At 58.9% G+C, this 16130-nt stretch overlaps 1 protein-coding gene across 1 annotated transcript in view; it reads left to right on the plus strand.

Annotated features, from left to right (window-relative positions):
* The window catches only part of LOC104058215 (spectrin beta chain, non-erythrocytic 4-like), a 48307-nt gene that overhangs the window by 9728 nt on the left and 22449 nt on the right, over window positions 1-16130 (plus strand). Inside the window, 12 exon segments of the mRNA XM_054052867.1 lie at window positions 1036-1223; window positions 1306-1423; window positions 1532-1690; window positions 2896-3198; window positions 3289-3439; window positions 4524-5394; window positions 5477-5614; window positions 8085-8841; window positions 8948-9150; window positions 9372-9462; window positions 14207-14260; window positions 14262-14354. Coding sequence (XP_053908842.1) covers window positions 1036-1223; window positions 1306-1423; window positions 1532-1690; window positions 2896-3198; window positions 3289-3439; window positions 4524-5394; window positions 5477-5614; window positions 8085-8841; window positions 8948-9150; window positions 9372-9462; window positions 14207-14260; window positions 14262-14354 — 3126 coding nt within the window.

Here is a 16130-nt window from a genome sequence, read left to right on the forward strand (position 1 = left end):
CCTCAGGCCATGGTGACACCTCAAAACCATCCTGGTGACACCTCAAACCATCATGGTGACACCTCAAAACCATCATAGTGGCTCCTCAGGCCATGGTGGCACCTCAAAACCATCCTGGTGACACCTCAAACCATCATGGTGACACCTCAAAACCATCATAGTGGCTCCTCAGGCCATGGTGGCACCTCAAAGCCATCATGGTGGCACCTCAAAACCATCATAGTGGCTCCTCAGGCCATGGTGGCACCTCAAAACCATCATGGTGACACCTCAAAACCATCATAGTGGCTCCTCAGGCCATGGTGGCACCTCAAAACCATCCTGGTGACACCTTAAAACCATCATAGTGGCTCCTGAGGCCATGGTGACACCTCAAAACCATCCTGGTGACACCTCAAAACCATCATAGTGGCTCTTCAGGCCATGGTGGCACCTCAAAACCATCCTGGTGACATCTCAAAACCATCATGGTGACACCTCAAAACCATCATAGTGGCTCCTGAGGCCATGGTGACACCTCAAAACCATCCTGGTGACACCTTAAAACCATCATAGTGGCTCCTGAGGCCATGGTGACACCTCAAAACCATCCTGGTGACACCTCAAAACCATCATAGTGGCTCTTCAGGCCATGGTGGCACCTCAAAACCATCATGGTGACACCTCAAAACCATCATAGTGGCTCTTCAGGCCATGGTGGCACCTCAAAACCATCCTGGTGACATCTCAGACCATCCTGGTGGGCCCTCAAACCATCATAGTGGCTCTTCAGGCCATGGTGGCACCTCAAAACCATCCTGGTGACACCTCAGATCATCATGGTGGCACCTCAAAACCATCATAGTGGCTCCTCAGGCCATGGTGGCCCCTCAAAACCATCCTGGTGACATCTCAGACCATCATGATGGGACCTCAAACCATCCTGGTGACACCTCAGACCATCCTGGTGGGCCCTCAAACCGCCCTGGTTGTCCCCTGGAGGTCCTGAGAGGCGCATCCCTGAGCCGCGGGGTTGTCCCCGCTGTCTCCCCGCAGGTCCTGGACCAAGCCATGGAGATCGAGGCCATCATCGCCCGCTACGAGGCGCTGGCGGCCGACCTTCTGGCCTGGATCCACCACACCATCACCATCATCAGCAACCAGAAGTTCGCCAACTCCTTGACGGGGGTCCAGCAGCAGCTCCAGGCCTTCACCGCCTTCTGCACTCTGGAGAAACCCATCAAGTGAGACCTTCCCGGCGTGGGAGGTCCCACCGCGGTGGTAGAACCTCAACCGGACCTTCACGTGGTCCTTCCACCCCTGCAGGTTCCAGGAGAAGGGCAACCTGGAGGTCCTGCTCTTCACCATCCAAAGCAAACTACGGGCCACCAACCGCAAACTCTACGTCCCGAGAGAGGGCAACGCCATCTCCGACGTCAACAAGGTGGGGCCACCCTGGTGGACCTCAAGCTGGAGACCTCCTCGTTGAGGTTGGTGGAGCTGGAGAAGATCTGGAGATCTCCTGGTTGAGGTTGGGGGTCCTTCCGCACAGGCCTGGACGTGCCTGGAGAAGGCGGAGCACGAGCGGGAGGTCCTCCTGCGCAACGAACTGATCCGTCAGGAGAAACTGGAGCTCTTGGCCCAACGCTTCGACCACAAAGTCGCCATGAGGGAAACGTGGTTGAACGAGAACCAACGTTTGGTGTCACAGGTGGGACGGGGCGAGGGGAACCGGGAGGACCTTCCGTGGAGGAGGGGAAACTGAGGACATCTCCAGGGCTGGGGGGGAGGGGGAGGAACCCAATGCTTGGGTGGAGGGACCTCCTGGCTCTGAGGGACCTCCAGGCTCTGAGGGACCTCCTGGCTCTGAGGAACCCAACGCTTGGGTGGAGGGACCTCCTGGATCTGAGGAACCCAACGCTTGGGTGATGGGACCTCCTGAGTGTGAGGAACCCAACGCGTGGGTGATGGGACCTCCTGGCTCTGAGGAACCCAATGCTTGGGTGATGGGACCTCCTGGCTCTGAGGAACCCAACGCTTGGGTGGAGGGACCTCCTGAGTGTGAGGAACCCAACGTGTGGGTGATGGGACCTCCTGGCTCTGAGGAACCCAACGCGTGGGTGATGGGACCTCCTGGCTCTGAGGAACCCAACGCATGGGTGATGGGACCTCCTGAGTGTGAGGAACCCAACGCTTGGGTGATGGGACCTCCTGGCTCTGAGGGACCTCCTGAGTGTGAGGAACCCAACGCTTGGGTGGAGGGACCTCCTGGCTCTGAGGGACCTCCTGAGTGTGAGGAACCCAATGCTTGGGTGGAGGGACCTCCTGGCTCTGAGGAACCCAACGCTTGGGTGATGGGACCTCCTGGCTCTGAGGGACCTCCTGAGTGTGAGGAACCCAACGTGTGGGTGGAGGGACCTCCTGGCTCTGAGGAACCCAACGCTTGGGTGGAGGGACCTCCTGGCTCTGAGGAACCCAACGCTTGGGTGGAGGGACCTCCTGGCTCTGAGGAACCCAACGCTTGGGTGATGGGACCTCCTGGCTCTGAGGGACCTCCTGAGTGTGAGGAACCCAACGCTTGGGTGGAGGGACCTCCTGGCTCTGAGGGACCCAACGCTTGAGTGGAGGGACCTCCTGGCTCTGAGGGACCTCCTGGCTCTGAGGAACCCAACGCTTGGGTGATGGGACCTCCTGGCTCTGAGGGACCCAACGCTTGGGTGATGGGACCTCCTGAGTGTGAGGAACCCAACGCTTGGGTGGAGGGACCTCCTGGCTCTGAGGAACCCAACGCTTGGGTGATGGGACCTCCTGAGTGTGAGGAACCCAACGCTTGAGTGATGGGACCTCCTGGCTCTGAGGGACCTCCTGGGACCTCCTCCTTGAGTATGGAGGGTCCTTCATCTCCACCCACTTTAGGACAACTTTGGGTACGACCTCCCCGCGGTGGAGGCGGCCATGAAGAAGCACGAGGCCATCGAAGCCGACATCTCGTCCTACCAAGAGCGCATCCAAGCGGTGGTGGAGTTGGCGCTGGAGATGGAGGCCGACGGTTACTACGACACCAAACGCATCAGCGCTCAGAAGGACAATGTCCTCCGGCAGTGGAGACTTTTGACCGAGTTGGTCGGCGCCCGAAGGTCCCGTCTGGAGCAGAACTTGACGCTGCAGAAGATCTTCCAGGAGATGGTCTACATGATCGATTGGATGGAGGAGATGCAGGTGGACCCACGGCGGTGGGGAGGAGGAAACGGGGGCGGAGGAGGCAGTGGGAGGTTCTGGACCTCAGGGTTGTCCTTTGCTCTTCTCCAGGTGTTGTTGGTGTCCAAAGATCTGGGGAAGCATCTGCTGGAGGTGGAGGACCTTCTGCAGAAGCATGGGCTGCTGGAGGCCGACATCGCCGCCCAGGCCGAGCGAGTGAAGGCCCTCAACGCCGCAGCGCTCAAGTTCTCCGAGTTGGAAGGTGACGTGGGGATGGGAACCACCAGGAGGTGGAGATGATGGGAACCACCGGGACATGGGGATGGGAACCACCAGGACATGGGGATGGGAACCACCAGGATGTGGGGATGATGGGAACCACCAGGACATGGGGATGGGAACCACCGGGACATGGGGATGGGAACCACCAGGACATGGGGATGGGAACCACCAGGACATGGGGATGGGAACCACCACGAGGTGGAGATGATGGGAACCACCAAGACGTGAGGATGGGAACCACGAGGAGGTGGAGATGATGGGAATCACCAGGAGGTGGAGATGATGATGGGAACCACCAAGACATGGAGATGAGAACCACCAGGAGATGGAGATGGGAACCACCAGGAGGTGGAGATGGGAACCACCGGGAGGTGGAGGTGATGGAAACCACCAGGAGGTGGAGATGGGAACCACCGGGAGGTGGAGGTGATGGAAACCACCAGGAGATGGGGATGGGAACCACCAGGAGGTGGAGATGGGAACCACCGGGAGGTGGAGGTGATGGGAACCACCAGGACGTGGGGATGGGAACCACCACGAGGTGGAGATGATTGGAACCACCATGAGGTGGAGATGGGAACCACTGGGACGTGGAGATGGGAACCACCAGGAGGTGAAGATGATGGGAACCACCAGGATGTGGGGATGGGAACCACGGGGAGGTGGAGATGATGGGAACCACCTGGAGGTGGAGATGGGAACCACCAGGACATGAGGATGGGAACCACCGGGAAGTGGAGATGGGAACCACCGGGAGGTGGAGATGATGGGAACCACCAGGAGGTGGAGATGATGGGAACCACCAGGAGGTGGAGGTGATGGGAACCACCAGGAGGTGGGGATGGGAACCACCAGGAGGTGGAGGTGATGGGAACCACCAGGACATGGGGATGGGAACCACCACGAGGTGGAGGTGATGGGAACCACCAGGACGTGGGGATGATGGGAACCACCAGGAGGTGGAGGTGGAGATGGGAACCACCAGGAGGTGGAGCTGTGGATGGAAGAGGGTCAACTGAGCTCTTCGAGGTCTTCTCCTCTCAGATCTTCCTCTCTGGCTCCAGGCTACCAACCGTGTGACCCTCAGGTCATCCGCAACCGCGTCCACCACGTCCAGACGTGTTTGGAGGAGCTCGGCGAGTTGGCGGCCAAGAGACGCAAAGAGTTGGAGGATTCTCGTCAGCTTTGGGCCTTCTTCCAAGAGGTGGAGGAGGCCGAGGCGTGGATCGGCGAGAAGGAGAAGATTTTGGCCACCAAGACCTGCGGCCGAGACCTCAGCAGCGTTTTGGCTTTGACCAACAACCACAAGACCATGCTGGGCGAGTTGGGCAACCGCCGCGCCCTCCTACACCAAACCATGAAGAAGGGCGAGCAGATCTTGGCCAAGAAACGCCTCGGTCCCGGTGGGATCCAGGAGAAGATGCGAGAGGTCCGCCTTCGCTGGAAGAAGCTGGAAGAGGTGATGGGACTCCACCAGCAACGTCTGCAGGAGGCCCTCAACTTCTTCCAGTTCAGCGCCGAGACGGACGATTTGGTGCGGTGGCTGCAGGACATCTACCGCATCGTCTCCAGCGATGACTTCGGTCACGACGATTACTCCACTCAAGGGCTTCTCCGGAAGCATCGGACGGTGGTGGAAGAGGTGGAGAAGCACCGAGCGGCCGTGGTGGCCCTCAGGAAGCAGTTGGCTCTTTTGGCCCCCACCCACGGCCAAGAGGTGGAGGTGCAGATCCGGGTGGTGGAGGTGGAGCAGCTCTACGGAGAAGTGGTGGAAGTGGCCGTCCTGAGGCAGCAGTGGCTCCAGGACGCTTTGGCCGTCTACCGGATGTTCAGCGAGGTCCACGCCTGCGAGGTGTGGGTGGACGAGAAGGAGCAGTGGTTGCAGAGGATGGAAGTGCCCGAAGAACTGGACGAGGTCGAGGTGGTCCAACATAGGTGGGTTGGGGTGGGGTGGGCGGAAGGATTCGGGGGGGGGGACCCCCAACGAGGACCTCACAGCTCCCGATCTCCTCACCAGGTTTGAAAGTCTGGACCAGGAGATGAACAGCGTGATGGGACGTATTTTGGACGTCAATCAAGTGGTGCAGCAGTTGGTGGATGGAGGTCATCCAAGTTCCGAGGAGGTCCGGGCTTGTCAGGACCACCTCAACAGCAGGTACGGATGTGGGGAGGAGGTCCAGGGGGGCAGCGGTGCCCGAGGTGACCTCCAGCCACGCTTGGGGTGAGAGGAACCATCTGGGGAGCTCCTGGGAGACACCAAACTTGAGGTTCTCCCATCCTGGTGGGACGTCCTGATGGGTCTGAGCTCCTCCATCCAATGAGCCGAGACCTTCCTGGGGGTCAGCGATGCCCAAGATGACCTCCATCCACGGTTGGGGTGAGAGGAACCCTCTGGGGAGCTCCTGGGAGACACCAAACTTGAGGTTCTCCCATCCTGGTGGGACGTCCTGATGGGTCTGAGCTCTTCCATCCAATGAGCCGAGACCTTCCTGGGGGTCACTGATGCCCCAGATGACCTCCATCCACGCTTGGGGTGAGAGGAACCCTCTGGGGAGCTCCTGGGAGACACCAAACTTGAGGTTCTCCCATCCTGGTGGGATGTCCCGATGGGGCCAAACCCATCCCAAGTGATTCCCAAGGTGGACCTCATCTTGGTGGGACGTCCCAATGGGTCTGAGCTCTTCCATCCAATGAGCCGAGACCTTCCTGGGGGTCACTGATGCCCGAGATGACCTCCATCCACACTTGGAGTGAGAGGAACCCTCTGGGGAGCTCCTGGGAGACCCCAAACTTGAGGTTCTCCCATCCTGGTGGGACGTCCCGATGGGTCTGAGCTCTTCCATCCAATGAGCCGAGACTTTCCTGGGGGTCAGCGATGCCCGAGATGACCTCCACCCACACTTGGGGTGAGAGGAACCATCTGGGGACCTCCTGGGAGACCCCAAACTTGAGGTTCTCCCATCCTGGTGGGACGTCCCCATGGGGCCAAACCCATCCCAAGTGATTCCCAAGGTGGACCTCATCTTGGTGGGACGTCCCAATGGGTCTGAGCTCTTCCATCCAATGAGCTGAGACCTTCCTGGGGGTCAGCAATGCCCAAAATGACCTCCATCCACGCTTGGAGTGAGAGGAACCCTCTGGGGAGCTCCTGGGAGACCCTAAACTTGAGGTTCTCCCATCCTGGTGGGATGTCCCGATGGGGCCAAACCCATCCCAAGTGATTCCCAAGGTGGACCTCATCCTGGTGGGACGTCCTGATGGGTCTGAGCTCTTCCATCCAATGAGCTGAGACCTTCCTGGGGGGCAGTGATGCCTGAGGTGACCTCCACCCACACTTGGAGTGAGAGGAACCCTCTGGGGAGCTCCTGGGAGACCCCAGACTTGAGGTTCTCCCATCCTGGTGGGACGTCCCCATGGGGCCAAACCCATCCCAAGTGATTCCCAAGGTGGACCTCATCTTGGTGGGACGTCCCAATGGGTCTGAGCTCTTCCATCCAATGAGCTGAGACCTTCCTGGGGGTCAGCAATGCCCAAAATGACCTCCATCCACGCTTGGAGTGAGAGGAACCCTCTGGGGAGCTCCTGGGGGACACCAAACTTGAGGTTCTCCCATCCTGGTGGGACGTCCCAATGGGTCCGAGCTCTTCCATCCAATGAGCTGAGACCTTCCTGGGGGTCACTGATGCCCGAGATGACCTCCATCCACACTTGGGGTGAGAGGAACCCTCTGGGGAGCTCCTGACAGACCCCAAACCTGAGGTTCTCCCATCCTGGTGGGACGTCCGATGGGTCCCAGCTCCTCCATCCAATGAGCCGAGACCTTCCTGGGGGTCACTGATGCCCCAGATGACCTCCACCCACATTTGGGGTGAGAGGAACCCTCTGGGGAGCTCCTGGGAGACCCCAAACTTGAGGTTCTCCCATCCTGGTGGGATGTCCCGATGGGGCCAAACCCATCCCAAGTGATTCCCAAGGTGGACCTCATCTTGGTGGGACGTCCTGATGGGTCTGAGCTCCTCCATCCAATGAGCCGAGACCTTCCTGGGGGTCAGTGATGCCCGAGATGACCTCCATCCACACTTGGAGTGAGAGGAACCCTCTGGGGAGCTCCTGAGAGACCCCAAACTTGAGGTTCTCCCATCCTGGTGGGACGTCCCAATGGGTCCGAGCTCTTCCATCCAATGAGCTGAGACCTTCCTGGGGGTCAGTGATGCCCAAGATGACCTCCATCCACACTTGGAGTGAGAGGAACCCTCTGGGGAGCTCCTGAGAGACCCCAAACTTGAGGTTCTCTCATCCTGGTGGGACGTCCCAATGGGTCCGAGCTCTTCCATCCAATGAGCTGAGACCTTCCTGAGGGTCACTGATGCCCAAGATGACCTCCACCCACACTTGGAGTGAGAGGAACCCTCTGGGGACCTCCTGAGAGACCCCAAACTTGAGGTTCTCCCATCCTGGTGGGACATCCCGATGGGTCGGAGCCCATCCCAAGCGACGGCAACACCCAAGGTGGTCCTCATCCTGGTGGGACGTCCCTATGGGACGAAGCTCTCCAGCGCCGTGGGCACCGTTGGCGTAGGACTCCCTCCATGTCTCCTCCCACCTCTCTCTCTCTCCCTCTCCAGGTGGAACCGTGTGGTGGAACTGGTGGAGCGTAAGAAGAACCAACTCAGCTCCGTCCTGAAGATCCAGAACTACCTCCTGGAGTGCAGCGAGATGAAGGCCCAAGTGCGGGAGAAGAGAAAGGCCATCGAGGCCACCCAATCCGGTGGCGGTGACCTGGGTGGGATCTTGGCTCTGCAACGCCGCCTCTCCACCATGGAGGCGGCTTTGGTGGTGTTGGAACCGCGGTTGGTGGAGCTTCAACGAGAAGGTGAAATCTTGGCCGCCGCTCACCCTGGAAGAGCTTTGGAGATTTTGGTGCCCTTCGAGGAGATCAGTGAAGAGTGGGAGAACCTCAAGAGGGCTCTTCAAGGCTGTGAGGACTCCTTGACGGTGGCCGGTCGCTTCCAACAGTTCATCCAAGACTTGGACAACTTCCTTGGGTGGTTGGTGAAGACCCAAACGGCCGTGGCTTCCGAGGAGGTCCCCGAGAGTTTGAGTCAAGCGGAGAAGTTCCTCAACCACCACGCGGCCCTCAAAGAGGAGATCAACGGCTACGAAGAGGACTACGTCAAGATCCAAGCGGCGAGCGACCTCCTGGCCCTGGAGGAGACCGAGGTGCCCTCCGTGTCGCTGCAGCGGTGGCTCCAGAAGCTCGACGCCGGGTGGGCGAAGCTCCTCCAGAGCTGGGACGCCCGGCGGGAGGTCTTGGTCCAAGCCCACGTCTTCCACCTCTTCCTCCGAGATGTCCACCAGTGCGAGTCGAGCCTCTACAATCAGGTGGGAAACCCAAAGAGCTCGGTGAAGTTCTCCGCTTCTCCTGGAGTTGGGGAAGGTGGAGTCAACGAGAAGATGGACCCATCGGCTCCTCCATCTCCTTCTCCAGGAGTCGACGTTGGTCCACGTGGAGCTCCCGGAGACGGTGGAAGGGGTGACCAACGCCATCAAGAAGCACAAAGACTTCATCACCACTATGGACCTCAACCTCCAGAAGATCCAAGTGACCCTCCAAGCCGGAGAGAACCTCCAGCGGCAAAGCCACCTCTACGGCCACCGCGTGGCCGAGGCCGTGGAAGGGCTCCGAGCTAAGTAGGTGCCACCACAGCGATATCTCGACCCCCTTTGACACCGAGACCACCACCCCCGTAGGGCCCACGGTGGAGCCGGAGCCGGTGGTGTCTCCTCCCTACGGGTGATGCCGCTCCCCTGCCTCAGTTTCCCCGTGGGGTTGCTCAGCTTTGGAGGAAAGGGGGAGGTTGATGAGGTGGAAGAGGTCACCAGCGCTGAGGTGGCCCTCAACTCACCCGCAGGAGCCACCGCAACTACCAGTTGGCCCAAGAGTGGATGCGACGGCTGCAGGACCACCTCGAGCTCCAGAAGTTCCTCCAAGACTGCCACGAGGTAAGACCTTGGCTCCATGCCCCACGTCCCTCCCAATCCCCCAACCCCCGGAGATGTTCCTCAGCATCTCGGGGGGCTTCAAGTGTGGATGAAGTGGTCCTTAAGGTCCCCCCAAAGCTGACTGAGGGGTTCTCATGTGTTCCTCAGCATCTCAGGGGGCTTCAAGTGTGGATGAAGTGGTCCTTAAGGTCCCCCCAAAGCTGACTGAGGGGTTCTCATGTGTTCCTCAGCATCTCAGGGGGCTTCAAGTATGCATGAGGTGGTCCTTAAGGTCCCCCCAAAGCTGACTGAGGGGTTTTCAAGTGTTCCTCAGCATCTCGGGGGGCTTCAAGTGTGGGTGGGGTGGTCCTTAAGGTCCCCCCAAAGCTGACTGAGGGGTTCTCATGTGTTCCTCAGCATCTCGGGGGGCTTCAAGTGTGTATGAAGTGGTCCTTAAGGTCCCCCCAAAGCTGACTGAGGGGTTCTCATGTGTTCCTCAGCATCTCGGGGGGCTTTGCTGGTGGGTAAGGTGGGAGCTGCAGTGGGGACAACCCCCGGAGATGTTCCTCAGCATCTCGGGGGGCTTCAAGTGTGGGTAGGGGGATCCCTAAGGTCCCCCCAAAGCTGACTGAGAGGTTCTCATGTGCTCCTCAGCATCTCAGGGGCTTTGATGATGGATGGGGGTTCCTTCACCCCCATCCTCAGCATCTCAGGGGGTTTCAGTGATGGATTTGGGGTCCTTCACCCCCATCTTCAGCATCTCAGGGGGTTTTGGTGATGGATTTGGGGTCCTTCACCCCCACCCTCATCATCTCAGGGGGTTTCAGTGATGGATTTGGGGTCCTTCACCCCCATCCTCATCATCTCAGGGGGTTTCAGTGGTGGATTTGGGGTCCTTCACCCCCATCCTCATCATCTCAGGGGGTTTCGGTGGTGGATTTGGGGTCCTTCACCCCCACCCTCATCATCTCAGGGGGTTTCGGTGGTGGATTTGGGGTCCTTCACCCCCACCCTCATCATCTCAGGGGGTTTCGGTGGTGGATTTGAGGTCCTTCACCCCCATCCTCATCATCTCAGGGGGTTTCGGTGATGGATTTGGGGTCCTTCACCCCCATCTTCAGCATCTCAGGGGGTTTTGGTGATGGATTTGGGGTCCTTCACCCCCATCTTCAGCATCTCAGGGGGTTTCAGTGGTGGATTTGGGGTCCTTCACCCCCACCCTCATCATCTCAGAGGGTTTTGGTGATGGATTTGGGGTCCTTCACCCCCATTCTCATCATCTCAGGGGGTTTCAGTGATGGATTTGGGGTCCTTCACCCCCATCCTCATCATCTCATGGGGTTTCAGTGGTGGATTTGGGGTCCTTCACCCCCATCCTCATCATCTCATGGGGTTTCAGTGGTGGATTTGGGGTCCTTCACCCCCATCCTCATCATCTCAGAGGGTTTCGGTGGTGGATTTGGGGTCCTTCACCCCCATCCTCATAAACTCAGGGGGTTTTGGTGATGGATTTGGGGTCCTTCACCCCCATCTCATCATCTCAGGGGGTTTCAGTGATGGATTTGGGGTCCTTCACCCCCACCCTCATCATCTCAGGGGGTTTCAGTGGTGGATTTGGGGTCCTTCACCCCCACCCTCATCATCTCAGGGGGTTTCGGTGATGGATTTGGGGTCCTTCACCCCCATCCTCATCATCTCAGGGGGTTTCAGTGGTGGATTTGGGGTCCTTCACCCCCATCCTCAGCATCTCAGGGGGTTTCGGTGATGGATTTGGGGTCCCTCACCCCCATCTTCAGCATCTCAGGGGGTTTCGGTGGTGGATTTGGGGTCCTTCACCCCCATCCTCATCATCTCAGGGGGTTTCGGTGATGGATTTGGGGTCCTTCACCCCCATCTTCAGCATCTCAGGGGGTTTCAGTGGTGGATTTGGGGTCCTTCACCCCCATCCTCAGCATCTCAGGGGGTTTCAGTGATGGATTTGGGGTCCTTCACCCCCATCCTCATCATCTCGGGTTGTTTCAGTGATGGATTTGGGGTCCTTCACCCCCACCCTCATCATCTCGGGGGCTTTGCTGATGGATTTGGGGTCCTTCACCCCCATCCTCATCATCTCAGGGGGTTTCAGTGATGGATTTGGGGTCCTTCACCCCCATCCTCATCATCTTGGGGGTTTTGGTGATGGATTTGGGGTCCTTCACCCCCACCCTCATCATCTCGGGGGGTTTCAGTGATGGATTTGGGGTCCTTCACCCCCATCCTCATCATCTCGGGGGGTTTCAGTGATGGATTTGAGGTCCTTCACCCCCATCCTCATCATCTCAGGGGGTTTTGGTGGTGGATTTGGGGTCCTTCACCCCCATCCTCATCATCTCAGGTTGTTTTGGTGATGGATCTGGGGTCCTTCACCCCCATCCTCATCATCTCAGGGGGTTTCAGTGGTGGATTTGGGGTCCTTCACCCCCATCCTCATCATCTCAGGGGGTTTCAGTGGTGGATTTGGGGTCCTTCACCCCCATCCTCATCATCTTGGGGGTTTCGGTGGTGGATTTGGGGTCCCTCACCCCCATCTTCAGCATCTCAGGGGGCTTTGGTGGTGGATTTGGGGTCCTTCACCCCCACCCTCATCATCTCAGGGGGTTTCGGTGATGGATTTGGGGTCCTTCACCCCCATCCTCATCATCTCAGGGGGTTTCAGTGATGGATTTGGGGTCCTTCACCCCCACCCTCATAATCTCAGGGGGTTTCAGTGATGGATTTGGGGTCCTTCACCCCCATCCTCATCATCTTGGGGGTTTTGGTGATGGATTTGGGGTTCTTCACCCCCATCCTCAGCATCTCAGGGGGTTTCAGTGATGGATTTGGGGTCCTTCACCTCCACCCTCATCATCTTGGGGGTTTTGGTGATGGATTTGGGGTCCTTCACCCCCATCCTCATCATCTCAGGGGGTTTCGGTGATGGATTTGGGGTCCTTCACCCCCATCTTCATCATCTCAGGGGGTTTCGGTGATGGATTTGGGGTCCTTCACCCCCATCCTCAGCATCTCAGGGGGTTTCAGTGATGGATTTGGGGTCCTTCACCCCCAACCTCATCATCTCAGGGGGTTTCAGTGATGGATTTGGGGTCCTTCACCCCCATCCTCATCATCTCAGGGGGTTTCAGTGATGGATTTGGGGTCCTTCACCCCCATCCTCATCATCTCAGGTTGTTTTGGTGATGGATTTGGGGTCCTTCACCCCCATCCTCATCATCTCAGGGGGTTTCAGTGATGGATTTGGGGTCCTTCACCCCCATCCTCATCATCTCAGGGGGTTTCGGTGGTGGATTTGGGGTCCTTCACCCCCATCCTCAGCATCTCAGAGGGTTTCAGTGATGGATTTGGGGTCCTTCACCCCCACCCTCATCATCTCAGGGGGGTTCAGTGATGGATTTGGGGTCCTTCACCCCCACCCTCATCATCTCAGGGGGTTTCAGTGATGGATTTGGGGTCCTTCACCCCCATCCTCATCATCTCAGGGGGTTTCAGTGATGGATTTGGGGTCCTTCACCCCCATCCTCATCATCTCAGGGGCGTTTCAGTGGTGGATTTGGGGTCCCTCACCCCCATCCTCATCATCTCAGAGGGTTTCAGTGATGGATTTGGGGTCCTTCACCCCTATCCTCATCATCTCGGGTTGTTTCGGTGATGGATTTGGGGTCCTTCACCCCCACCCTCATCATCTCGGGGGGTTTCAGTGATGGATTTGGGGTCCTTCACCCCCATCCTCATCATCTCAGGGGGTTTCAGTGATGGATTTGGGGTCCTTCACCCCCATCCTCATCATCTCAGGGGGTTTTAGTGATGGATTTGGGGTCCTTCACCCCCATCCTCATCATCTCAGGGGCGTTTCAGTGGTGGATTTGGGGTCCCTCACCCCCATCCTCATCATCTCAGGGGGTTTCAGTGATGGATTTGGGGTCCTTCACCTCCACCCTCATCATCTCAGGGGGTTTCAGTGATGGATTTGGGGTCCTTCACCCCCATCTTCATCATCTCGGGGGCTTTGCTGATGGATTTGGGGTCCTTCACCCCCATCCTCATCATCTCAGGGGGTTTTGGTGATGGATTTGGGGTCCTTCACCCCCATTCTCATCATCTCAGGGGGTTTTGGTGATGCATTTGAGGTCCCTCACCCCCATCCCCATCATCTCAGGGGGTTTTGGTGATGCATTTGAGGTCCTTCACCCCCATCCTCATCATCTCAGAGGGTTTCGGTGATGGATTTGGGGTCCTTCACCCCCACTCTCATCATCTCGGGGGCTTTGCTGATGGATGGGGGGTTCCTTCACCCCCCGTAGCTGCTCTTCAGCATCTCCGGGGGGTTCCTCCTCCTGCTCCGATGGGATCTGCATTGGGGTCACCTCCACGAGGAGCATCTCCTCCACCTCCCGGCGCCGTCTCTGGCGCAGCGAGGCCCAATCCTTCCTCGGCGCTGCGCCCGGAGCGGCAGCAGCTGCTGCAAAGAACCCTTTGCCGCATCGCGTCCAAAACCACCATCATCATCTCCACCATCTTCATCTTCCTCCCACTTCTCCACCACCACCTCCATCTCCATCTCCATCGCAACGTTGGGTGAACCTCAAGGACTTCCGACATCGCTTTCTCCGTCTACGAAAAGGGGGTTCATAGATATTATTTTAGGGGGGGGGAGACCTTCTGGTGGGTGACGTTCTCCACCATCTCCTGGTTGGTGTCCCCCCATCTTCCTCACCCGGTGGTGGCGTAGCTGCATGGGTGGATGCAGGAGAAGACCTTAATGGCCGGGGACCCCACCAGGGACCCCCCCCCCGCGCCCCCCCAAACCTTGGCTGAAGCCTCAGGCGTTCCTGGTGGAGCTGGAACAGAGCAAGGAGTGGTTGGAGAAGATCGAGAAGGTCCAAAATGATGGGGGGGGGGGGGCGGGTTTGGGGGGGTTTGAGGGGGATTTGGGGGGGATTTGGGGGAGAAAGTGAAGTTTAACCCCTTCGTTGGCGGTTGGGGAGGGGGGAAAGGGGGGTTCGAGGGGGGGTTTGGGGGTGGGGGGGGCTTTGGGGGGTGAGTTTGGGTTGAGAGGGGTTTGGGGGGAGTCGGATTTGGGGGTGTTTGAGGGGATTTGGGGGGGTTTGGGGGGGATTTGGGGGGGGAAATGAGGTTTAACCCCTTCGTTGCTGGATGGGGAGGGGGGAAAGGGGGGTTCGAGGGGGGGGTTGGGGTTGGGGGGGGCTTTGGGGGGTGAGTTTGGGGTGGGGGGTTTTGGGGGGGTCGGATTTGGGGGTGTTTGGGGGGATTTGGGGGGGGAAATGAGGTTTAACCCCTTCCTTGCTGGATGGGGAGGGGGAAAAGGAGGGTTCGAGGGGGAGATTGGGGTTGGGGGGGATTTGGGGGGGGTGAGTTTGGGTTGGGGGCGTTTTGGGGGGGTCGGATTTGGGGGTGTTTGGGGGGATTTGGGGGGGGAAATGAGGTTTAACCCCTTCGTTGCTGGATGGGGAGGAGGGAAAGGGGGGTTCGAGGGGGGGTTTGGGGGTGGGGGGGGCTTTGAGAGGGTGAGTTTGGGGTGGGGGGGCTTTGGGGGGGTGAGTTTGGGGGTGTTTGGGGGGATTTGGGGGGGGAAAAATGAGGTTTAACCCCTTCGTTGACTGTTGGGGAGGGGGAAAAGGGGGGTTCGAGGGGGGGTTTGGGGTTGGGGGGGGCTTTGGGGGGTGAGTTTGGGTTGAGAGGGGTTTGGGGGGGTCGGATTTGGGGGGTTTGAGGGGATTTGGGGGTGTTTGGGGGGGATTTGAAGGGGGAAATGAGGTTTAACCCCTTCGTTGACGGTTGGGGAGGGGGAAAGGGGGGTTTGAGGGGGGGTTTGGGGGTGGGTGGGGCTTTGGGGGGGTGAGTTTGGGGTGGGGGGGTCGGATTTGGGGGTGTTTGGGGGGATTTGAAGGGGGAAATGAGGTTTAACCCCTTCGTTGCTGGATGGGGAGGGGGGAAATGGGGGGGTTTGAGGGGGAATTTGGGGTTGGAGGGGGCTTTGGGGGGTGAGTTTGGGGTGGGGGGTTTTGGGGGGGTCGGATTTGGGGGTGTTTGGGGGGATTTGGGGGGGGGAAATGAGGTTTAACCCTTTCGTTGACGGTTGGGGAGGGGGGAAATGGGGGGTTTGAGGGGGGGTTTGGGGGTGGGGGGGGCTTTGAGAGGGTGAGTTTGGGGTGGGGGGGTTTGGGGGTGTGGGGTTTGGGGGGGTTTGGGGGTGTTTGGGGGGATTTGGGGGGGAAAATTAGGTTTAACCCCTTCCTTGCTGGATGGGGAGGGGGGAAAGGGGGGGTTTGAGGGGGGGGTTGGGGTTGGGGGGGGCTTTGGGGGGTGAGTTTGGGTTGAGAGGGGTTTGGGGGGAGTCGGATTTGGGGGTGTTTGAGGGGATTTGGGGGGGTTTGGGGGGGATTTGGGGGGGAAATGAGGTTTAACCCCTTCGTTGCTGGATGGGGAGGGGGGAAATGGGGGGTTTGAGGGGGGATTTGGGGGTGGGGGGGGCTCTGGGGGGGTGAGTTTGGGGTGGGGGGGTTTGGGGGTGTCGGATTTGGGGGGGTTTGAGGGGGATTTGGGGGGGTTTGGGGGGGATTTGAAGGGGGAAATGAGGTTTAACCCCTTCGTTGACGGTTGGGGAGGGGGGAAAGGGGGGTTCGAGGGGGGTT

The sequence above is a fragment of the Cuculus canorus genome, chromosome 37, assembly GCF_017976375.1.
Source record: "Cuculus canorus isolate bCucCan1 chromosome 37, bCucCan1.pri, whole genome shotgun sequence".
Classification (NCBI taxonomy): Eukaryota; Metazoa; Chordata; class Aves; order Cuculiformes; family Cuculidae; genus Cuculus; species Cuculus canorus.